General features: G+C 41.7%; 1 protein-coding gene and 1 pseudogene across 9 annotated transcripts in view; one reads left to right on the forward strand and one right to left on the reverse strand.

Annotated features, from left to right (window-relative positions):
- The window catches only part of Ktn1 (kinectin 1), a 101,659-nt gene that overhangs the window by 65,819 nt on the left and 11,106 nt on the right, over nt 1–24,734 (reverse strand). For all 9 annotated transcript variants that reach the window (XM_040735800.1, XM_040735801.1, XM_040735798.1 and 6 more), the window contains exons 2-5: nt 13,008–13,560; nt 9,987–10,124; nt 6,799–6,969; nt 4,693–4,823 (exon numbers count right to left, since the gene is read on the reverse strand). In XM_040735800.1, the coding sequence (XP_040591734.1) occupies nt 4,693–4,823; nt 6,799–6,969; nt 9,987–10,124; nt 13,008–13,530 (963 nt within the window). In that variant the 5' untranslated portion in view covers nt 13,531–13,560. The remainder of the gene's footprint in view (nt 1–4,692; nt 4,824–6,798; nt 6,970–9,986; nt 10,125–13,007; nt 13,561–24,734) is intronic.
- LOC101837210 lies at nt 16,460–17,663 on the forward strand (annotated as a pseudogene).

Here is a 24,734-nt window from a genome sequence, read left to right on the forward strand (position 1 = left end):
TACTTATTGTATATCGTTTTATCTTATGTTGGTTTTTCTTTTTGTATTAGACAAAAAAGGGGGAACTGTGGTGATATATTACTTATGATTTATTAAAGGGAGCCTGAGGATTCAGAAAAGCAAAGCCAACCTCAAGCTATAGAGGTCAGGCAGTTGTGATATGCACCTTTAATCCCAGCAGCCAGAAGCTAGGAGGTGGTGATACACACCTTTAATGCTAGGACTCAGGGTTAAGAGGTAGATGGATCTCTGTGAGTCCAAGACCACCCAGATCTACATAAGACTGATCCAGTCCTAAAGAGAAACAGCTCGCACAAAGATGATCTCAGCACCTGGGATCACACAACTTGAATCCCGGCACTAGGGAGGTGTATACCACAGGAGCGGGGTCAGTATCGAGCATTCATTGTCTAGCCACACTGAGGAAATGAAGCCACTGAAGTCTCAGGATTCTACAGACACACTGAGGAGAGGCAGCAGGATCAGTCCATTCAGCCTGAGGTCGTGGTAAGAGCTAGTTAGTTAGTGGCCTGCTACTTTGCTTTTCTGATCTTCAGCTTGAAGTTTGAACCCCAATATCAGTCTCTGGGTCCTCTTATTTCTTGTGTTAGAGTAAACAAAGAAAATGTTAATTTTACTTTTTATTTTCTATCATCAGCACTGGACACTGTAACCCTTAATGCCAGTGTCCTTTACTACTTGTTCACAACCAGACCACTGGACAGGATTACTTTTATTTACACTTTTACCTTAATAACTACTTAACTTCTTCCTAGACTAAACTAAAATTCAAAGGTACTCTGACTTGGCAGTCTTCAAGACTTCAAAAGTGCTTCCATCAATAAAATAACTATCTCCATAAGTCAACAGCAATATCCTTAATAGGAGATAGAGACGTAAAGCAATTGATTTTAACTTTAAGGACAATAACTTTCAACAGCTGGGTAGTGTCACTTGAAATAATTCATGTGCTACAAACTTTTCCCAAATCCCACAAATAACTAAAACCTCTTTAGATATACTCACCCTTGCATAATAAAGTGAACCAAAGAACAAATTCCTTAATCAAGAATACCAAGAAAGGGGGGGCTGGAGAGATGGCTCAGTGGTTAAGAGCACTGACTGCTCTTCCAGAGGGTCCAGGGTCAATTCCCAGCACCCACACAGCAACTCACAACTGTGTATAACTCCAGCTCCAGGAGATCTGGCACCCTCACACAGAAAGACATGTAGGCAAAACACCAACACACATGAAATAAATACAATATTTTTTTAATGCCAAGAAAGCTGGGCAACAGTGGACACACACCTTTGCCCCCAGCACTCAGGAGGCAGAAGCAGGCAGATCTCAGAGTTTGAGGTCAGCCTGTCTACAGAGAATTCCAGGACAGCCAGGGCTACAATGAAAAACTCTGACTTTAAAAAAAAAAAAAAAGAGAACAGTGGCGCTAGTCTTTAATCCCAATACTCAGGAGGCAGAGACAGGCAGATCTCTGTGAGCTCCAGGCCAGCCTGGTCTATAGAATGAGTTCCAGGACAGCCTCCAAAGATACAGAGAAATCCTGTCTGGATAAACCAAAAAATAAATATAAAAAATTTTAAAAATTCAAAAATAAAAAGAATACCAAGAAAGTTCACTGCAACACAACAATCTAAGTTTACATTCAACGTCACTTATATTTGTTGATTAGTGCCTTATACACTTCACTTACATTGAACAACTGCTAGTACAATCACAGACATACTAGTTAGCATACTGCCTGTATGGTATGTATGAATGTATGTATGTATGTAGCACACTACAGTGTAAAATGTCAGACTTGCGCTGTGAGGTGGTAGCTTCCTTACTGGGAGGCAGAGGCAGGCGGATCTCTATGAATTCCACACCAGCCTGGTTTACAAGAGCGAGTTCCAGGACAGCCTCCAAAGCCACAGAGAAACCCTGTCTCAAAAAATCCAAATGTCAGACTTGCTAGGTACACTGTTAACACACCCAGAGGTATAGACAGAGTTACACTACTGTGACAAGAAAAAGTGCGTAGTTTCTGACAGAGCACAACTAGAGTAATTAGTTACCAAGTTAGCATACATGAGAAAGAGGAAAGACTGCTGTGCTAGGAGAGAGCCAGGTAAGAGCCAGTTCCAGTGAGACCCAATAGATGCTAAGAAAAGTGTCACCAAACGCAGCCACAAAGGAAAACGATGCACAAAGCTTACTCTGAGGGGACACAGAATGGACACTTCCCGTGGATGGGGGAGGGGTGGAAGAAACAGTGGGGATGGGAACAAGAGGGATCAGGTAGGGGTGAGGGAAAGAGCACTGAGAGACAGCTAGAATCTGGAGGTATCTCTGAGATGGGATAAAAATAGAGCAATGGAAACTCCCAGGAATCCAAGAGGGCGACACTATCTAAGACTATCTAAGCAATGGGGGAATCAGATCCTGAACAAGCCATGTGCTGTAACCAGCCAAGACTTCTAGTGGGGACTGAGACACCAAACCACACACAAACACTTCTACCTGCCTACAAGATACGCTGGGGTAAGGACGGGACAGAAACGGCAGGATATCCCAGAAACCAAGGCTAGAACCAAACATAACTGGGGAAAAGCCACTGAAATGGTTCCTAGTGACACTCTGCTAGACTCATATAGATGGCTGTCTAGCTTCATCAGTTGCTTCACCTAGAAACTGATGAAAGCAGACCCACAGCCAAACACTAGACGGAGCTCAAGGGAATCCTGTGAAGACAGAGAGGAAGGATTGTAGCACACTACAAGAAAACCCACAGAACCAAATAACCTGGGCTCATAGAGGCTCACAGAGACTGAACCTACAACCAAGGAGCCCACCTGGGGCCAACCTAGGCCCTCTGTATGTAACGGTGTAACTTGGTCTTCTTATGAGATTAGCAGTGAGAGCAGGGGTTGTCTCTGACTCTGCTGCCGCTTCTCGGATTGTCTCATCCAGCATTAATCTAGTCTCACTGCAACCTGACATATAATGGCTGGCTGGCATTCATGGGAGGAAAGGGGAGAGGAGGAGAGAAACTCTGGTTGAGAGGTAAAAACAAAAGAATATATATGAACAAAAAAGCTCTCAAAAACAAAATCAAACACACAGACACACAAATTCAAAAATAACAAAGGAGAAACACTGCAAAAAAAAAAAGAAAAAAGAATAAAAAAGTATACTAGTCTACATGAAGAAAAAAGCACCAATAGGGTTTTAGAGCAGTGAGTAAATAACCTGATTTACCTCTTGAAGATCACCTCACAGGTACACAGAAAAATAGAAGAGAGCTCTAAGAGGAACTTCAGCCAGACTACTGCAGGTGATCGTGATAAAATCCAGCTGGTTTTAAAGGTAGGTAAGCAGATGAGGGGGAGTGCATGTATGTGTGGACCGTGACTGAAAATAAGGAAAATTAAGTCAACCATGTAACCCTGAATACCAAAATACCAGGCCATCTTTTCTGCAAGTTAGCACTTGCAAACCTGACATTTTTTTCCGTATGACAAAGCATTTACAACAATATAGTAAACATGAACCATATGAGCACTGTCAGTTACATGGGATTTTGTTTTCAAGGGTTTGTTGTTGTTGTTGTTGTTTCCCCCAAGACCAGGTTTCTCTGTGTAACAGCTCTGGCTGAACTGGAATTCCATTTGTAGACCAGGCTGGCCCCAAGCTCACTGAGACTCACCTGCCTCTGCCTCCCGAGTGCTGGGATTATAAGCGTGCGCTACTACCATCCAGCAGAAGTTTTATTTATTTGATATTTTCTAACAGATTTTGTTAGCAATAGCAGTGATTCTACTCTCTGAAAGAGGGAGGAGAATTACACGAGGTCAGGGATTATCAAGTGTTACTTCTCAGGATCGCCATCAACCTTGTTTATTTGAGGCAGGGTCTCCCTTTGTCCTGGTCAGCTAGCAAACTAGTGAGCGTGATAAACCCTCAGGATCTTCCCGTCTCGTCTCCCCAGCACTAACCCTGTAAGCATACATGCCACCACACCCAGTATTTTACATGAGTCCTAGAGATGAGAAAGAAACAGAGCACTAAATGAGCATGGTAAACCATATTCCCAGTGACGGGTTCTAGGAATCAAACTCAGACTCGAATGCCTTCATATCAAGCACTTTATGGACTAAGACACCTCCTCAGCCTCAAATCATGTATTCCTGAAGCATTACAAACATACAGAGACACTCTAACACTGAACAGAAGAAGGTCCTAGGACCTTTCCAATGTGAAATCTTGGGTCATAAAAGTATTATCTGTGTTTTCTATCTAGAAATCCCCTGATGTTGACTTCATCAGGACTTCTAGTTAAAGCAGAGCATGATCCAACTCAGTGAAGAGCCTAGTGACTTCAAAACCATAAAAATCTTGCCTCTCTTAAACAAGGGGCTTTTATGAAAGCAGCAGGTGGCTCAAAGGAGGCCTGAGTAAACAATTGCATAAATCAGCACAGACACGAGATGATTTCTCAAGCACTCCTCAACGTTTACATGGCTATGAGGGCATAAGAACAGACCTATCGAGATGATTTCTCAAGCACTCCTCAACGTTTACATGGCTATGAGGGCATAAGAGCAGACCTATCAAGTCATTACCGCAGCACCTCTCTGCCTGGAAAACTTAACGACCCCTCACAACTGGCCACAGCCGCCACCAGTGCTCACCTTCTTTAAAGCGTCTCTTACCGCACCAGACTTCTCCTTCAGCAGCTCTACAACACAGACAGCCTCATCCTCAGAAAACACCATAGTCTTCAAGGACAGAAGGAAATCTTTAAACTTCACTTCAGCATTCTCTTTAGTGAAAAAACAAAAGCAGGACAAAGTTAGCAGCAGAAACCCAAACAATAATTTGAGCAAAGATAAACAAAAAAATCCCTGACCCAAAAAGCCAATAAACAGGAGAAAATGGACTTTTCAGGTCAAGTAACAATAGGCACTTTAATCAAGAGGGAAAGCGCATTTATCATCTGTACCACAGAAAGGTTACGTTAGCTAAAAGTTTTCCCAGACTGCAGGATACTAAATTGCCAGCATGCTCTCACTGTCATTCCATTTATTTACTTGCTTGTCTGTTTGGGAGAGAAGTATACATGTGCAATTCAGAGGACAACTTGCCTGAGATTCTATCCTTCTGCCATGTTTGAGTCGCAGGGCTTGAACTCAGGCCACCAGGCTTGGCAGCAAACACCTTTACCTACCAAGGCATCCCAGAGTCCTGCCTCACTTCTAAAGACATTTAAGCATTTAGTATATGCTAGCATCTGTACCAGGTATATTCACAGTACCCTCATTTAACTTAAATAATCCTGACTTTGTAAACCAAACTTCACTTAAGAGAAATAAGTCTAAGATAATTCTAACAACCAACGCAATATGCTTCTTTTTTCGAGACAGGGTTTCTCTGTATTGTTTTGAAGGCTGTTCTGGAACTAGCTCTGTAGACCAGGCTGGCCTCAAACTCACAGAGATCCGCCTGCCTCTGCCTCCCGCATGCCGGGATTAAAGGCATGCGACACCAATGCCCAGTGCAATCTGCTTCTTAAAAAAAAATATCACACATCCATCAAGAAAATGCCCCCCAGAGACACCTACCAGTCAGTCTAATGGAGTTATCTTCTCAACTGAAGATTCCTCTCCCTAAATGGCCCTAGCTTGTACCCAATTGCCAAAATAAACAAAAAGACCACAGCAGAGTGCCTGAAATTAACTGCAATGTCTTTACAGCACATAAAGTCCTCTGCTCTTATAGGAACAATAATTTAATGTAAAAATTAATGATAAACTGGAGTTTTCCTACTGTCATTCTTCAGTGTGTTCTCTAGATTGTGTTGTTAGAATGTTTGATTTTTTTAAATGCTGTTTCAGTTACCAACTTGAGGTTTTGGTTTTGTTTTTTTAATGCTAAATGAATTTTGGTTTATGATTAAGACAGAATTTCCAGCCAGGCATTTGTGGCGCATGCCTTTAATCTGAGCACTGGAAAGGCAGAGGCAGGTGGATTTCTGTGAGTTTGAGGCCAGCCTGATCTACAGAATGAGTGCCAGGACAGGCTCCAAACCAATACAGAGAAACCCTGCCTCGAAAAAACAAAAAAACAAAACAACAACAAAAAAGGCATAATTTCTAATAATTTCTAAAATAGCCCTAAACATACTTCTGTCATTTTTTATTATATATTTATATTAAGCAACATTCTCAGCATAGAGGATTTTAAAATAAACCAATTCAGAAAAATAAAGATGTCCTGCAATACCAACTACTTAACATTTAATTCTTTATGTGAAAATATTCATCTCGCTGGGCGTTGGTGGCGCACGCCTTTAATCCCAGCACTAGGGAGGCAGAGACAGGTGAATCACTGTGAGTTCGAGACCAGCCTGGTCTACCGAGTGAGTTCCAGGACAGGCTCCAAAACAATACAGAGAAACCCTGTCTCGAAAAAAAAAAAAAGAAAATATTCATCTCATTAGAATGCAAATTTGCTTTCAACTTTAACAAATGGTAAAATTATATGTATACCAAAAAACTGTTTTGAAACAAATTCCTTTGACTTAGTAGCAGTAAATGTTTTGTTGGCATAGCAGTTTTATACACCTAGGATTGCAAAAGATGGTCAAGTGTTTAACAGTTAAGAAGTCCTAAACTAGAAGTCTTTTACTTCAAGGACGCTTGCTTATTAGTCTTTTCCAATCCATTGATCCTATGAGAAAATGTGTGACAGTCCAAGCACCCAAAATCATAACTTTGTCACAACATTTCACATACTACCTTTGTCAGTTTCAATCTTCAGCTTTTTAGCTCCAGATTTATGGACTCCGTCTACATGGTCAGGTTTAATCATATCAATAATTTCTCTCTTATCCACCACAAGATTCGAGTTAGCATTATCCATCGAAGGAATGTAAGAAGTTGCATGAGTAAGGGGCTCATCTACCAAGGCTGCAATTTAAGTAACAAGATCATAATTACTGAGTTGGTAATTAAACAATACACAGACATACTTAAATTTAATTACAAATACAGTGATTCTAAAATCTCTATTTTTAGCTCAATTTAGTTTCAAACTCCCATTTCATCATTTAACATAATTTCTAGAGTATCGGTTTAATACTCAAGCCGTCTTAAAATGTGGTATATCTTCTCTAATGGTGTTGAAAACTTCTTACATCTACCCTTTAGCTAACTCTTGTTTAATCTTTCTGAGTTTGTCCTCTGTTTCTGAGATGAGATCTCACTGTGTAGCCCAGGATAACCCTGAATGCACGATCCTCATGCCTTAACCTTCTGAGATGAAATTATAGGTGTGCTACGTCACCAAGCCACTCCTCTGTCTGAACAGAATATTAACCTTTTTCATCTCATTCGTGCTCTTAGGCAGTTAATTTTTATTTTCGGTGATGAACTTCTCTTATAAGTGGCAATGAACTCACTATACAGCCCAGGATGCCTGAAAACCCCCTAGGGGTGTGCACCTCCATGCCTGGTTTCTCCATTCATTGCTTTCTGCATTCTTGTCAACCCACACATGATCATTTTAAATTAAGTTTCTTTAATTTCTACGGCACATCATACCATACTTATCAAGAACAGAGGAAGGCCTGGGTGTGGTGTGCATGCCTTCAATTCCAGTACTTAGGAGGCAGAGACAGAGGATCTCTTGAGTTTGAGGCCAGTCTGGTCTACAGAGCAAGTTCCAGGAAAAACAAGGTTATACAGAGAGGTCCTGTCTTGGGGCAAAAAGAGAAATAGAGGGAAGCCTGCAGATTTTGCTCCCAACTCTAATGTGGGAAGCTCTACAAAGTATTAGAATATATCTTGTTTAGAGATCGCAAGTATCTACATCAGATGAAAATCTCACTATGCCCCTTACACTCACTCTTTAGGGCACAGGGACGCAGCTCAGTGGCATAAGACCCCAGGTTTCATCTTGTACTGCCGTCCCCATAAGGATTTTTCTGTTAATAATTCCTACTCTTACGTTTAACTGTATTAGCTATATCCAGGTAATATTGTCTCATAACTTATAGTGGTAATTTTAATGTAATAAAACTTTATCATTTTTCTTTCCAAACACTGTTTTCTAGCACTGAGTAATATGGCAGCCCAGCACCATTTGTAAACATTGCTGTTTAATAGCCATAAACCTTATAGGCAAGCATTCTCTGAAAAATTCTGAAATATAAGATTGCTTTGTCATTTTTAACTAGATGCCTACCATAAACACATACAAATGTTAGGTCTAACAAATGCGAATTATAATCTTCAAATGGTATTAAAAAGCATGAATATTGCATGTATTCTCTCATTTGTAAAAACTGAGTAACTTGAACGTAGAAACACGAGTAGAGGAAAGAGACCAGGGAGGAAGGAGGGGAATTAAAGAAGGAAAAACGGTAAGGGGGGGATATAACCAAAAGGATTCACACATATGTCTACCTCACAATGAACACGTCACATAAAGCCCACTACTGGAGCTGGGGTACAGCTCATGTCTATCTCACAATGAACACGTCACATAAAGCCCACTACTGGAGCTGGGATACAGCTCATGTCTATCTCACAATGAACACGTCACATAAAGCCCACTACTGGAGCTGGGGTACAGCTCATGTCTATCTCACAATGAACACGTCACATAAAGCCCACTACTGGAGCTGGGACACAGCTCATGTCTATCTCACAATGAACACGTCACATAAAGCCCACTACTGGAGCTGGGGTACAGCTCATGTCTATCTCACAATGAACACGTCACATAAAGCCCACTACTGGAGCTGGGATACAGCTCATGTCTATCTCACAATGAACGCGTCACATAAAGCCCACTACTGGAGCTGGGACACAGCTCATGTCTATCTCACAATGAACACGTCACATAAAGCCCACTACTGGAGCTGGGGTACAGCTCAGGTAGCAGAGCACTCATCTAGCATGCAAAGGCCCTGGGTTCAACCCTGAGCAGCACTCAAAGTCTGGACCAGCCAGGTGAACCTAGTACTGGGAAGCTGTAGGCAGGAAAATCAGTTCAAAGTCATCCTCAACTACACGGTGACGTACAAGACAGCCTGAGCACAAGACAATCTCAAAATGCCTGAATACATAACTTTTAAAAACGATTAATGTGTCCAATTAAGGCGTTAATAATTGTAATAAAAATGTTTGGAAAAATTAAGTATAAACATCTGGGGAATATTTTTATTCTATACAGCTTGTACATACTGTTTCTTTTTTTTCTTTTTTTTTTTTTTTATTTTTCGAGACAGGGTTTCTCTGTATTGTTTTGGAGGCTGTCCTGGAACTAGCTCTGTAGATCAGGCTGGCCACGAACTCACAGAGATCCGCCTGCCTCTGCCTCCCGAGTGCCAGGATTAAAGGCGTGCGCCACCAACGCCTGGCCTGTTTTTTTTTTTCAAAACCAAGAATGAATATTTAAACACAAAGCATTCTTAGCATACCTGTAAAGCAAGGCAAGGCAAGCTTTTTTTTTTTTTAAGATTTATTTATTAAACCGGACATTGGTGGTGCACGCCTTTAATCCCGGCACTCAGGAGGCAGAGGCAGGCGGATCTCTGTGAGTTCGAGGCCAGCCTGGTCCACAGAGCAAGTTCCAGGACAGCCTCCAAAACAATACAGAGAAACCCTGTCTCAGACAAAAAATAAACATTCATTTATTTACAATGTATACAACATTCTCTCCCACATATGCCTGCACAGCAGAACTAATTACAGATGTTGTGAGCCACCATGTGGTTACTGGGAATTGAACTCAGGACCTCTGGAAGAGCAATCAGTGCTCTTAACCTCTGAGTCATCTCTCCAACTCGAAGGCAAGCTTTTTAAAGAATTGTAGATGTGCAATAGAATTCTAGTAGATAGAGTACACACGGGAGGTCTCAGGAGCTGCTGCCCATCTCTCTACAAATAGCATTCATAAAACACAAATCCACACATCTTACCATTTCCTGTCTTCTGCTTCTTGGACAAACCTTTCTTCTTCCCTGGTCCCCCTTCTTGTTTAGTCTCCTGATGGAAGAGTGATACGTCTTGCTTTTTTGAGGGTGTCATCAGCGCTTCCACCTTTTTATCTTGGTCATCTTTATTAAATAGAAGTGGTAGAAAAATCGTCATAGCAAACAATGAACACATTAGGAAACAAGAAATCCGTTCCCAGGCCGGCCCACTCAGCCCACAGTATGGTAATTCCCTACCGCTGGGATCCCCACCTTCCACATCCGTTCCCACGGACCAAATAATAAGCTCTACATTCTTTTCAATGTTTATCCCTCCCCCACTCCAATGAAGGATTAACTCAAATCTGAGTCCCAAGTTTTACTGCAATTAAAAAAAATTAAGCTCCCGCCGGGCGGTGGTGGCACATGCCTTTAATCCCAGCACTCCTGTCACGTGTCCTTTGTGAACTGCTTCTAAGAACATCTCACGTGCTGGGGTTCGCCACGCTCAGTGACACCCACGACTTGACTACTACTTCACACTCCCGGCCTCTCGGCCTGCACTGCACCCTGGACCTCACACAGGTGTCCGGCTGCATCCTCAGTGCTCTCTCTGTGACTGACACACATAGGCACTGAGACACAAACTGACAGCACTCTCTCCTCCCAACATTCCTCAATTATTGCTAACCAGCATGCACTGACCACGGACTGGAAAACTTTTCTGTACTCTTGGGGGCCAGAGAAAAAATGCTTTCGCCTTTGCAGGCCACACATGTTCTGCCACAGCCATGACAGTCCACTAGAGACCACTGTGAAAGCTGGGCACGGGTATATACAGAAGTAACTGACTCAAACGCAACTTTATGGACACTGAGCCCTAACTGACAATTTCTACATATCTCCAATTATTGTTCTTTGATTCTTTTCTGCAGTCATTTAACATTTAAAATCTATTCTTAGCTCACAGACTGGAATCTGGCGAACCTCGTCTCTCAGAATCTCAATCGGCTTTGATGCTGTCTCCTCATCCCTACACTCCCATGAGGCTGGGCGGTCACTCCTAGTTTGTACACTGCTTTCCTTCCTTTTGGCATTACCACAATAATCTGGCCCGTGACCCAACTCTAGGACACTATCTGAACAGTCCTTCTGCCTATGTGAAAATGCCTCATGGTGTTCTCATAAACTCTGTCCAAGAGCTCCCTTTCTAAACTATAAATCTAATCCGGGGCTGGAGAGGTGGCTCAGCAGTTATAATTAACTCTACTCTTACGGAGGACCTGGTTCAGTTCCCAGGACCTATATGGTAGCTCATAATCATCTGTGAAACTCCAGTTCCAGAAAATTTGACACAAATGAAAGCACCAGAAATGCAAGTGATACATACAAATATGCATGGGCAAATACATACATACATATATATATATATTTCTTAAAATATGTATTTACATATATGTGTATATGTATGTATGTATTAAATACAATCTAACATTGCACAACTCACTGTTTCCCTACGACGTACTCAATAAACTGATTAGATAGATAGATAGATAGATAGATAGATAGATAGATAGATAGATAGATAATAGACAGGCAGGCAGGCAGGCACATGATAGCAAATTTTAAAAACTGACTATATTAACCCAACTGAGAGCTCTAACAGTAATTAATGTAAGCCCCACTTCCTGGGGTGTTTATAAAAACCATCATGACCTAGGTATTGTGATCTCTTCAGCCGTGTTCACCACACTCTTAACAATAGTCTAGACTCACGGATCTCTCCTGTGCCTGGAAAAGGAGCTTTCTGTCAATGCAGGGTGAGGCCCACTATTTCCTTGGTAAATAGACTTATCCCTAAAGACAGCTGAGGCACTTCCTCCATAAACTCTTTACCCACAAATTCCACTAATTACTGCTGCTTTGGCTTCTGATTTCTTCTATACTGTTTCTTCCACGCTTATGCATAAATCCCCTTCCATCACTGGCTTACAACATCTTCCTTCCTTCCTTCCTAAGGCATGTAGTGCTTGCTATTATCTCTCTAGAACTGTAAGTGGTCATAGCTGCAAGCAAGTTCAGCATAATCATTAAAACTATAAGTAAGGATACACTAAGAATTTCAGTCCCGTCACACAATGCCAACGTTCTGCAGCTGCACACATCAATTGCCATTTCCCAGGAACTTTCTGCTGTACACTCATCCTTGACACCCATAGTGGAAACAGGTTCTAGAAAGCACCACCAACATCAAAGTCTGACAGTGCTCAACTCCCTTACAGAAAATGAACTGTATTTCAGTATAATCCATGTATTTCTCCTGTATACTTTAAACATCTCTAGATTACTTATCATACATCATAAGAAGTAGATGTTATGTAAGCAGTCATACTGTATTGTCTAGGAAATGAAAATTTCAAATGACTGCCCATAGTGAATACACTCTTTCAAATATTTTCAGACACAATTCTTTCTGAAGCATTTTCAATCCAATATTTCTTAATTATACATCCATATATGTGCATACATATGTAGGCATATATACATGCAAAATTATATAAAATAATTTACATGCACTATCACAACTAGCCAGCACTTTCTCAAGCTTTAAAATTAATGCCTGGCACTGCATGCTCCGAGTGGCCCATCTTAGAAGTCCTGAGACCAGATCATCTGATCTTCTTCTACCATCGTGACCTGTTATTCTAGTATCCACAACTGGCATCTGACTCATCTCTGGAGGCCCAGTGCCTCCAGATATATAACTGTTTGAAAACTGAATCAAAAGTGAGAAACAATGTTTCACCTTTTCAACTCCTATGGCATTGATCAATGTGTTCACTAAATGTCACTCTCAATAACTACTTTCAGTGAGTCTTTTATATAGTTACAGATGAAGTTTCAAGTGTTTCTTTAATCACCGCTAACTTCTATCTGCAATTCCTGTAAACTAAAGCAAACAGTGAGGTGAACAATGTTTTGGACTCACTACGTATAAGCATACAATGAGTTAAAATGATTATGTACCGCTTCCATTTTTAGACTTCTTCTGGCCTGCTTTCTTCTTCAAGGCAGCTGCTTCGGGAGGTGGGGCCGGCTGCTTTGTAACTAGGGCGGGCTCTACGTTTCTGCTCGGGAGCTTTGAGGCGTCGCTCTCTCTGACGATCTGTTCTTCCAGTGGAGGTCTCTGCTTCTTGTCCTTCTTCTTTCTCTCCCTGACACTGCTGGAAGTGTCAGCAACATTCAGTGGAGCAGGTACAAACTGCTCCTCCTCCCCAGCCAAAGCATCAGGTAACTTCAAGTCCCGAAGTGCATTCTCAGAATCAGATTCATGAATGGCCCCATTCTGGATTTCTTTCTTTTTATTCTTTTTCTTTTCTGCCTTCTTTCTATCTGCTTTTGTAGAAATAAGCTTTTGTTCTCTTTTTTGTTTTGCAAGAACTTCATCATACAATGTTTCTTTCATGAAAAGCCAGAAGAAAAGGAAAATGACGGTGATAACTATTGAAGGGATAAGGACAACAAAATACGTTGACTCATAAAACTCCATGGTGCTCTTCTTAATTTGAGCCTATGAAATCTAAATGGGGAAAGCAAAAAAGATAGAAAAAAAACCCAGTCAGTTATAAACAATTAAACCTGTAACACCCTGCCATTTCAATTACCATTTCAAATCTGATCCCATCTGCAAACATAGCCCAAAACACGTTAGCTGTTTAAAACATGGGTTCCGTCAACCACAAGTGAACTAGAAAAGGGAAGCAGGCAGTACCTAGAGTCTAGTAGATCCTTTCCTTCTCAAAGCACATGAAAAGACCCTGAAAGGGGCAGGTGAAGGCAGGGCTGTACTTCTCCACTGCCCTCCTTTTTTGACAGGGTAGGAGGCGAAAGATGGAGTCAGAGGAAGTACTACTAGGAACTGTACCTAGAAGATCCCTAACATATTATACCATACACTGTACCTCCAGCCTTACTTTTGGTACTTATTTTAATACTTTCCCTCATTTTAGAATATAATATCGCCACTTACTACATGTGAAAATAAAGACATATTAGTAATTACCAACATACTGACATCATTACAAGTACCAAACTTGGGGGCTAGAGAGATGACTCAGGGATAAAGAGCACCAGCTGCTCTTCCAGAAGTCTTGGGCTCAATTCCCAGCAAACACATGTTGACTCACAACTAACTATAATAGGATCTGATGGCCTCTTCTGGCATGCAGGTATACATACAGAACACCCATACTTAAAACATAAATAAATAAAAATTTCAAAAAGAAAATACCAAACTTTTAGAGCCTGACCATGGTAACTCACACCTTTGGTCCCAGCTCCAAGAAGGCAGAAGCAGATGGATTCTGAAGCCAGCCTGGTCTACACACAAGGTCCATGACAGCCAGGGCTACACAGAGAAGCCCCATATCAAAGAAATAAAAAATTTTTAAGGAAAAGGTAGGGGTGGTTAAGACAACTGCTAGCAAATTGATTCCTCTAACAGCCAGCCTCATGACGCAACAGGTTACAGCAAGAGTATGGAAACAGAAGTAAAGAAACTCACAATGATTTGATATAGCATTTGACATTACAAGCACATAGTAGATACTCTCCTTAAACCCACTGATCTTACTTCAAAGGCTGGAGGAGCTAGGATTACAGGTCTGCCACCTGACATGGGAATCAAACTCAGATCCTCCATAAGAGCAGTACTCGGAGGCAGAGGCAGGCGGATCTCTGTTACTTCAAGACCAGCCTAGTCTACAAGAGCTAGTTCCAGGACAGCCTCCAAAGCCTCAGAGAAACCCTGTCTCGGAAAAAAAACAAAAACAAAAAACCAAGCTTGGTAGTACAAGCCCATGATCCCAGCACTCTAAAGGGAGAGCAAGAGCATCTTTCTATTAATTTATAGCTCATTTAAAACAGAGCATTCTATATTCAAGTTACATCAGCAATGACCCACATCTAAAACTGAAAGATCCTGAAAACAAAATAGTTCAACAGGCACAAGAAAGATTAAACTTTCTGATTAAAATTTGCATTTCCACAAGCAATTTACTACAGCAAGATCTCAGAAGTTCAAGGGTGAAAAGGGAATAACATGCTGTTTTAAAATTGTTCCTCCCCTGACAAGTCATCTTGTTTGTGAGTCAATTAAACACAATTTGCTGTGTCTATCTGTTAGCTACTGTTCAACTGAAATGCTTTTAAAGATCAGTGTTTTGTGTTTTATTTTTTAAAGTATCCAAAGGATATATAGCAGCGCTAAGCCACTGAGAGAAGAAAACTTGGTACACATTTCAAAGTTTTGCTTATCAGCAGACACAGAAGCTAAGAGTAAGCTAAACCCTGCAGTGGAACTTAATAAAAGCGCCTGAAGCGACAAAAAAAAAAAAAAAGAAAGAAAAAGAGTAAGCTAAACCTATACACTTAGATACGGGCTTTCAGAATCTTCCTCTGTGATCATACTGACCAATTTCATCCAAACAGAAAGGAAAAGCAGCAAAATGCTCATGGCAAAGAGACCCAATGCCAAACCAGAGGTCTGAAACACGGTCCTCACAGTTCTGCTGAGTTTCTACGTCCATTTTCAGATCCAACAGATCTGAAGGAATGGCACTGTCTTTATTTGTCTGTTCATGGAATTCCCTCAAGACTTTTGCTTGAACTCATACAGATCTCACCTGTTATATGGGAGAGTCTAAGCACAATGTCAGGACACAGCAGCAGAACATACAAACTGAAGACATGAAACACTGAGCTTCAAGGCCAACTCAGAGTATAGCTACTAAAACTACAAGTACTTGGCTGGGGGATGCTCAGCTGGCAGGGTGCTTGCTGGCATTAAGATTCAATCCTTAGAACCATTAAACTCGATGTACTGATACAAAATGCAACACCAGCTTGGGTTACAGAAGACTATCTAAAAAAAATTAAGATAAACAACAACAGAAACTATCAATACTATGACTCTTGGTTAAATTCAATTCTACTAAAGTCAAAAAGATTACATTTAATCCCGGCACTCAGCAGGCAGAGGCAGGCTGATCTCTAAGTTTGAGGCCAGCCTGATCTACAGAGAGAGTTCCAGGACAGCCAGAGCTACACAGAGAAACCCTGTCTCAACCAAGGGGGGGGAAATAATGTGTTACATAAGCCAGGCACATGCCTTTAATCCCAGAGCCAGACAGATCTCCGAGTTAAAGGCCTGGTCTGCAGAATGAGTTCCAGGACAGCCAGAGCTACACATATAATACATTCAATAACCAACGTTTAAAAAGTCATAATTTTAGGATTAAGATGTGTTATATATTATAAATGCAATAACTTAAAAATAGTGATACAGCACTGTCAGAATCATTTGCCTTAAGATGTTAAGCTTTGACTTAAAAAGAAAATTACAAAATGTTCAATTCCATCTCTGCTCCTCCCTGTTCTAGACATCTCTTCGTGCAGTCCCAGCCTCTTCCTGAGACACAATGGTGAAGTTCAAAGTGAACAAATTTGGCTATATCGGTTGCCTGGTTAACAGGGCTGCCTTCACTTCTGGCAAAGTGGACATTGGTATCATCAGTGACTCCTTCATTGACCTCAACTACATGGTCTACATGTTCCAGTATGACTCTACCCATGGCCAAGTTCAAAGGCACAGTCAAGGCTGAGGATGGGAAGCTTGTCATCAACGGGAAGGCCATCACCATCTTCCAGGAGAGAGATCCCGCCAACATCAAATGGGGTGATGCTGGTGCCAAGTATGTTGTGCAGTCTACTGGCATCTTCACCACCATGGAGAAGAGTGGGGCCCACTTTAAGGGTGGAGCCAAGAGGGTCATCATCTCCGCCCCTTCTGCCGATGCCCCCATGTTTGTGATGGGTGTGAACTATAACAAGTATGACAACTCCCTCAAGACTGTCAGCAATACGCCGGGCGTTGGTGGCGCACGCCTTTAACCCCAGCACTTGGGAGGCAGAGGCAAGCAGATCTCTGTGAGTTCCAGGCCAGCCTGGTCTACAAGAGTTAGTTCCAGGACAGCCTCCAAAGCCACAGAGAAACTCTGTCTCGAAAAACCAAAAAAAAAAAAAAAAAAAAAAAAAAAAAGACTGTCAGCAATGCATCCTGCACCACCAACTGCTTAGCCCCCCTGGCCAAGGTCATCCATGACAAATATGGCATTGTGGAAGGACTCATGACCACAGTCCATGCCATCACTACCACCCAGAAGACTGTGGATGCCCACGCCCCCACCCCCCATAGCTGTGGCGTGATGGCCCTGGGGCTGCCTAGAACATCATTCCTGCATCCACTGGTGTTGCCAAGGCTGTGGGCAAGGTACTCCCAGGGCTGAACGGGAAGCTCACTGTCATGGCCTTCTGTGTTCCTAATCCCAGTATGTCTGTCGTGGATCTGACATGTCGTCTGAAGAAAGCTGCCAAGTATGAAGACATCAAGAAGGTGGTGGAGCAGGCGTCCAGGAGGGCCCACTGAAGGGCATCCTGGGCTACACCGAGAACCAGGTTGTCTCCTGCGACTCCAACAGTGACACCCACTCTTCCACCTTTGATGCTGGGGCTGGCATTGCTCTCATTGACAACTTCATAAAGCTCATTTCCTGATATGACAATGAATTGGGCTACAGCAGCAGGGTGGTGGACCTCATGACCTACATGGCCTCGAAGGAGTAAGAAGTCCACCCTGGACCATCCACCCCCAGAAAGGCCTCGTGCAAGAGAGAGGCCCGGGCTGCTGAGCATCCCCTGCCCAACAACCCCACACTGGTCATCTCCCTCACAGTCTCCATCCCAGACATCCAGAATAAGGAGGGGCTTAGGGAGCCTTGCTCTCTTGAATACCATCAATAAAGTTCACTGCGCCCCCCCGAAAAATGTGTTCAATTCCTTGTTACAGGCAAAATAAGTGATTATTAAATAAGCATGGATGATAACCATTAAACTATACCTCAAATTCACATTGTATCTGCAACAGGGTTATACATTAAGGGGGAAAAGTTGGTAATGAGGGCCTAGGATCAAAACAAAAGGGAACTCAAAAATGGAGGGGGGGGTTTCCAGGTGAAAGGAGAGGGGGTTAAGACAAAGTTAACTTACTGTAGTTGATAGAAACTCAGTCATTAGAATTTTCTAAGGCCATAGTATGCAATTCATTATGTTTGCATGAGTTGGTAACATGAGAAACTAGGTAGACTTGGCAAAAGTGGCCTGTGTCACCTCTCCCCTTTATCAGGCATGGAGTATTAACTACCTCTTAAACCTAACCATATGCAAACTCTAATGGATTCTAACCTGAATATTGTTAACAGCCAATGATGGCAAATGAAATTTCTATTAAATAAATCAGGAGCAAAATTTGCACAGGATCACAAGAAATCCAAGTCCAAACTCTGCTCAAAGCACAGTCCACACACTAGTCTCTTATATTTTTACTCAGGCATAAAGCTTTCAAGAAACTAATGAAATATCCCAAATATTTCTTTACTACAAAAAAAAATTATCCCTACTAATGTTTACAATAATTCCCAGATTCTCTCAAGGGAAGACATACATCTTTGCACAAAAACCTTGTTCCAAAATAAGAATCAAAGACTTCAACCCTGTAGTACATTTAAAGAATTCCAGAAATATGAACAATGTAGGGGATAGGATTACTCAATAGTAAAGCACCTGTCTGCATATGACTCCCACAGCATTATAAAACCAAGAAAGAAATGGAACAATAATAGTCACATGCTGTATTTCAGCATATGCTAACTATAAATGGTAATCATCATGCTTTTAAATTCTATTTACTTGTCCTCCTAAATGTATACATTTTCTTGTGAAAACTGAGCTACATCGCTGCATTAAATTGAATTGTATAAATCTCTTAGAAGGCACAAAACCAATTTATTTAGGACTATGTGTAACACAAAACCGCAATGGTCTGAGACGTGGTGAGATGTGACTGAAACCCAGTGCTTGCAGGGAACCAGGAAGCCAGACCTCCAGTGAGGAAGCCAGCCTGAGCCACAGAGACCACCTCCAAGATATGCAATTCTAAAGATAACTTCAAGAGGTCCAGTCAAATGACTTAATTGATCAAAGTACACGTGTGTATACGCAGAGACAGGTGGAATTTACTGTTTTTAATGGGAAAATAAATTATTTCAATGTGGAACATCTACAAAAACATTACACAACAGATAAGACTGCAATATAGAAAAATACATAAAGGAGCATTTATATTGAACATACAGTTACATAAACTATGACTATGCATAAAAAACAAGATATATTTTTAAATAGAATCAGATCACAAACAGTTAAATTTCTTTCACATTAAAACAGGAATTTAAACTGGGTGGTGGTGGGGTTTGCCCTTAATCCCAGCCCTTGAGAGACAGAGGCAGATGGATCTCAATGAGTTCAAAGCCAACCTAGTCTGGTCAGGTTACATAAAGAAACCCTGTCTCAAAAAAAAAGAGCCAAAAAAAAAAAAAACTAAATTTATGGAACCTCTTTTTTATTGCTTGTTTTTTGATACAAAGTTTTTCTCTTTGTAGCCCCGGCTGTCCTAGAACTAGTTCTGTAGACCAGGCTAGCCTCACACTCAGAGATCCACCTGCCTCTGCCTCCCAAGTGATGGTTCTCAAAGCAATGGCTCTCTTAAGCACTGATTCTTATAGGCTGAAGTTTCTGTCCCACCCAGGCCAGCAGTCCTTGAGTCCCAAATAAATATACAGAGGTTTATATTAATTATATTAATTATACAATTATTATATATTATTTAATTAATTGTATTATAGTAATCATATTACTTATAAACTACAATAAAATGTTTGGCCGATGGCTGGAGCTTCTTATTGGCTAGTTCTCTCTTAATTATTAGCCCGTTTTTATTCATCTATGCATCTCCACCTGGTCTTCGCTTACGGTGATGCCTGGGCCTCTTCCTTCCTTGGCAGCCCGTGGTGTCTCCCTGGCTTACTCTCCGAGTTCCTCTTCCCAGAATTCTCCTAGTCTGGTCACCCTGCCTGTATTTCCTGCCTGGCTACATCCTGTTCAAAACAGCTTTATTCATCAACCAATAAGAGAAACATATTCACAGCACACAGAAGGACCTCCCCCATCAGGCTCTTAAAGCAGTGGTTCTCAACCTGTGGGCTATGACCCCTTTGGGGTTGAGTAACCCTTTCACAGGGGGTGCACATCAGGTTTTTATAATTCATAACAGTAACAAAATTACCAACAAAGTAACATCATGGTTGGGAGTCACCACAACATGAAGAACAACTGTATTAAAGTAAGGCTGAGACCCACAAGATTAAAAGCATCTGCCACCATGCCCCACTAGGAACCTTTTCTATTTATTTTATTTTCTGTGTACTAGTGTCTGCATTCATGTCTGCATGAGGGTGTTAGATCCCCTGGAGCTGTAGTTAGACACAACTGTGACCTGCCATATGGGTGCTGGGAATTTAATCTAGGTCTTCTGGAAGAGCAGCTAGTACTCTTAACCACTGAGCCATCTCTCCAGTATGGAACCATTCTTAATGCACAACATTACAGTGTTTTTTTTAGGTAGATATGGTCTTACTAGGTAGCTCAGGCTGGTCTCACACTCCCAAATACAGAATGAGTCACCACACTCATACATCATACTTCTAAAAGTAAAAACAGAAATAGAAAACTGTTTGTCTGCATATTGAGGAAAACTGAAGCATTATCATATACTATTAAATTCAAACAAATACATTTTTTAATTATTTATGTAATTTTATGTTATGTGTATTGGTATGAGGGTGTCAGATTCCCTGGAACTTAGAGACAGTTGTAAACTGCCATGTGGGTGCTGGGAATTGAATCTGGGTCCTTCCAGAGGGCAGCCAGTTTTCTTAACCACTGAGCCATTTCTCCAGCCCCAACTAAAAGAAATTTGAATTACATTTTCTTCTTACTGGGATGCTCACTTATTCCCAAATCTAACAACATTTTCTTCAAACTATGAGTCTTAAAACAAATCAAAGTCTCACACAAAAACACACCTACTTTTAAATTTTTCTGCACTTTTTATTACATAAACCAGGTGGTACATGCCTTTAATCCCAGTTCCCAGTGGCATAGACAAGTAGATCTTTGAATTCAAGGCCAAGCCTGGTCTAAGGGCCAGTTCCAGAGCAGCCAAGGCTATAGAGAAACCCTGCATGAAAGAAAGAAACAAAGAAACAAAGAAAGAAACAAAGAAAGAAGGAAGGAAGGAAGGAAGGAAGGAGGGAGGGAGGGAGGGAGGGAGGGAGGGAGGGAGGGAGGGAGGGAGGGAGGGAGGGAGGGAGGGACAGGGGGGATTATCAAAATACAAGACTAAGCAAACTGAAAGTACATCTCCTCCCCCCCCACTCTGTATATTCACCAAACAACACAGGCAAGCTGGCACATCCAAGAAAACAGGACTACATATATATATATATATACATATATATATCCAAGTACAGGCAGTTTTCAATCGAGGAACTTAAAATTCCTTAACTATAAAACAATGGCATGGAGTCTCTAAATGAACACACCTTTAAAAGATACACATGCTCATGAGTTAATCCATAAGCATGTTATTCAATGGACAACTAAGTTAACAGGAGCTTTGAGGTCTACACTAAGAAAGTTTATTATTTCAACCTGATGAAACAATCCGTAATCTGATCGCTAAACCTAAATACTCTGCCTTCCAAACAGACCACCATTGTACCATGTTTCCTGTCCTTCAAGCCTACAATACTAATCTTTTGTTGTTTTCTTAAGCCAAATGCATTTTTATAGAAAAATAGTTCACTTATAATCAGTAGGCTACAGTGATAAGCAATATTTATTACTGGAGGTCAAATGTTCAAAAGCAATGCTCAGCAAAAGGAACATTGGTAGAGCTATCCCAGGGCCTGGTTTCAGTTTAAACTACAGAGCCCCAGGAACAAATAAGGCATAACAATAAGCATAGAGCCAGTTTAAGGACTCAGAAACAAATGCAAGCATATATGGCCAACTGTCAACAAAGGTGCAAAAACACATACAGGAAAAAGACAGCCTCTTTCTGTGCTAGGAAAACCTAAAGTCCACAGAAGGAAGATTCAAACTAGAGCTGGTCTCTCTCACCCTACCTGAAAATCCACTCAAAACAAGTCAAGAGCCCGTAACCCTGAAACTGCTAAAAAGAATAAGTATGTCAAGATACAGGCACAGACAATCACTATACATTATCCCAACAGCACAGGAAGGACTAATAAGAGACTACTGAGATTGCATTAAACCAAACTGATTCTACACAGCAGAGGAAACAGTGAAAAAGACAGCAAAAAAAGCTCATGGAACTCTCTACAGACTGACTACTCATTTAACAGAGGATTAATATCCAGGACTCAGTCAATAACTTCAAAAAAAAAAAACTTACACCAAAAGATTATGCTGGAGCCGGGCAGTAGGGGGACAGGCCTTTAATCCCAGCACTGAGAAGGGAATTCTAGGTCAGGCATGTCTACAAAGTGAGTTCCAGGACAGCCAAGACTGTTACACATAGAAACCTTGTCTCAAAAACCACACACAACACACACTGGGGGGCAGACTACAATAAATACTGTTAGAAATGTTGTGCAGCCACTTTGGAAATCTGTATGAGAGACTCTAAAAAGCTAAAGATAATACTATTATATGATCCTGCTATACCACTCCCTAAGTAAATATTAAAGGATGAAAAAACAGCATGCAGTAAAGATGCTTACACACCCATGTTTCTGCAGCAATATTCACAACAACCAAGATTACGGAATCAACTCAGGTGTCCATCAACTACAAAAATGTAGCATATACCAGTAGAGAATTCATTCAGCCATAAAGGAGAAAATCATCTCATCTGCAGGACACAGACAGAACCAGAGACAATCATATTAAGCAGAATAAACCAGACAGGAACACACAAGCATCAGACATCTTCTCCTATGTAGAATACAGGCAGAAAGGACAAAGGGCACTGCCAGGAAAAAGGCCCACAGGGAAAGGACAGAGGGACAGACAGATGAGGTTAAGAGAAGCATGGATATGATCAAAATATGCTATTTCTATGCATGAAAATGTCACACTAACAAACACTGGGCAGGCTAGTGTTATGTCAAAAAAAAATTTGGTTTTTTCGAGACAGGGTTTCTCTGTGGCTTTGGAGGCTGTCCTGGAACTCACTTTGTAGACCAGGCTGGCCTCGAACTCACAGAGATCCGCCTGCCTCTGCCTCCCGAGTGCTGGGATTAAAGGTGTGTGCCACCAACGCCCGGCTGTTATGTCAAATTTGATAGACACTAGAGTCATTTTGGAAAAAGGAACCTCAATTGAGAAAACACCCCCACCAGATAGGGCTTGTGGTCAAGTATGCAATCAAGAAGGCAGGTTGGGCAAGCATGAGGAGCAAGCAGTCCACAGCGCTCCTCCAAGGCCGCTACATAAGCTCCTGCCTCCAGGCGTCTGCCTGAATTTCTGATCTGATTTTCCTGGATGGTCAACTATAACCTGTAAGATGGAACTGTCAGGTCCCAAAGAAACCCAGGACAAGTCTCACTCCACTCCCTGCCCTAAGTCTCTCCAGCCCAGGTGCCGGGCTTCCCTTCCCTTCCCTTCCCTTCCCTTCCCTTCCCTTCCCACAGGTAGATTCCTGTAGGCCACAAGCCCTCTTGGCTCCCATGCACCGTCTCAGCCTCTTGGTTCCTCTCTCTTCCTCTCTCACTCTCCCTCCTCTCTCTCTCTTCCCATAGCCTGGTTCAGTCTGCTGGCCATGTTCAGTCTAGACCCTTCTAGATGCCTCTTGTAGTTTGTTCTCTCCATCATATCTACAAAAAAAAAAAAGAAAACCCTCCTCAACCATACCTGGGAGAGGTCACGCCCTCACTGTCATTCAAAACCCTCCTCTGCAAATTGAGTTTGGTCAGGGTATTTTACTACAGCAATAGAAACCCTAACGAAGACAAATAGTAACGAAAAGCAGTCAGAATGAAAAAGTAACTGAACGCCTTTAATCCCAGCACTCGGGAGGCAGAGGCAGGCGGTTCTTTGTGAGTTCCAGGCCAGCCTGGTCTACAGATCGAGTACCAGGACAGGCTCCAAAACAATACTGAGAAACCCTGTCTCAAAAAAAAGAAACAAACAAAGAAAAAGTGACTAAATAAATATGAATGAGGATTTCTGCAAAATAAAAATAAAAAACTATCAAAATTTTAAAACTAATAAATGATTAAAAATAGGTTCAAGGGGCCTGGGCATGGTGGCACATGCCTGTAACACCAACACTTGGAGGGATAATGCAGGTGGATAGGGAGTTTGAGGCCAGCCTGAACTAGAAAGTGAGATCCTGTCTCAAAGGACATCCATTAACATGCCTCCATTAGATTAGAGGAGAAACTCAAGCCAGTGCAGATATAAGTACCAGAGTGCAACCACTTACAAAACAACGTAACTTTGTAAATTAAGAGCCCAAACCAGGCGTTGGTGGTGCACGCCTTTAATCCCAGCACTCGGGAGGCAGAGGCAGAGGCAGGCGGATTTCTGTGAGTTCGAGGCCAGCCTGGTCTACAGAGTGAGTTCCAGGACAGCCTCCAAAGCCACAGAGAAACCTTGTCTCGAAAAACTAAAAAAAAAAAAATAAAGAGCCCAAATTAACTATGTATTTTTCTTTTTTTCTTGTTTTTTTCGAGACAGGGTTTCTCTGTATTGTTTTGGAGGCTGTCCTGG

This window comes from Mesocricetus auratus, unplaced genomic scaffold (genome assembly GCF_017639785.1).
Source record: "Mesocricetus auratus isolate SY011 unplaced genomic scaffold, BCM_Maur_2.0 Super-Scaffold_100048, whole genome shotgun sequence".
Lineage (NCBI taxonomy): Eukaryota > Metazoa > Chordata > Mammalia > Rodentia > Cricetidae > Mesocricetus > Mesocricetus auratus.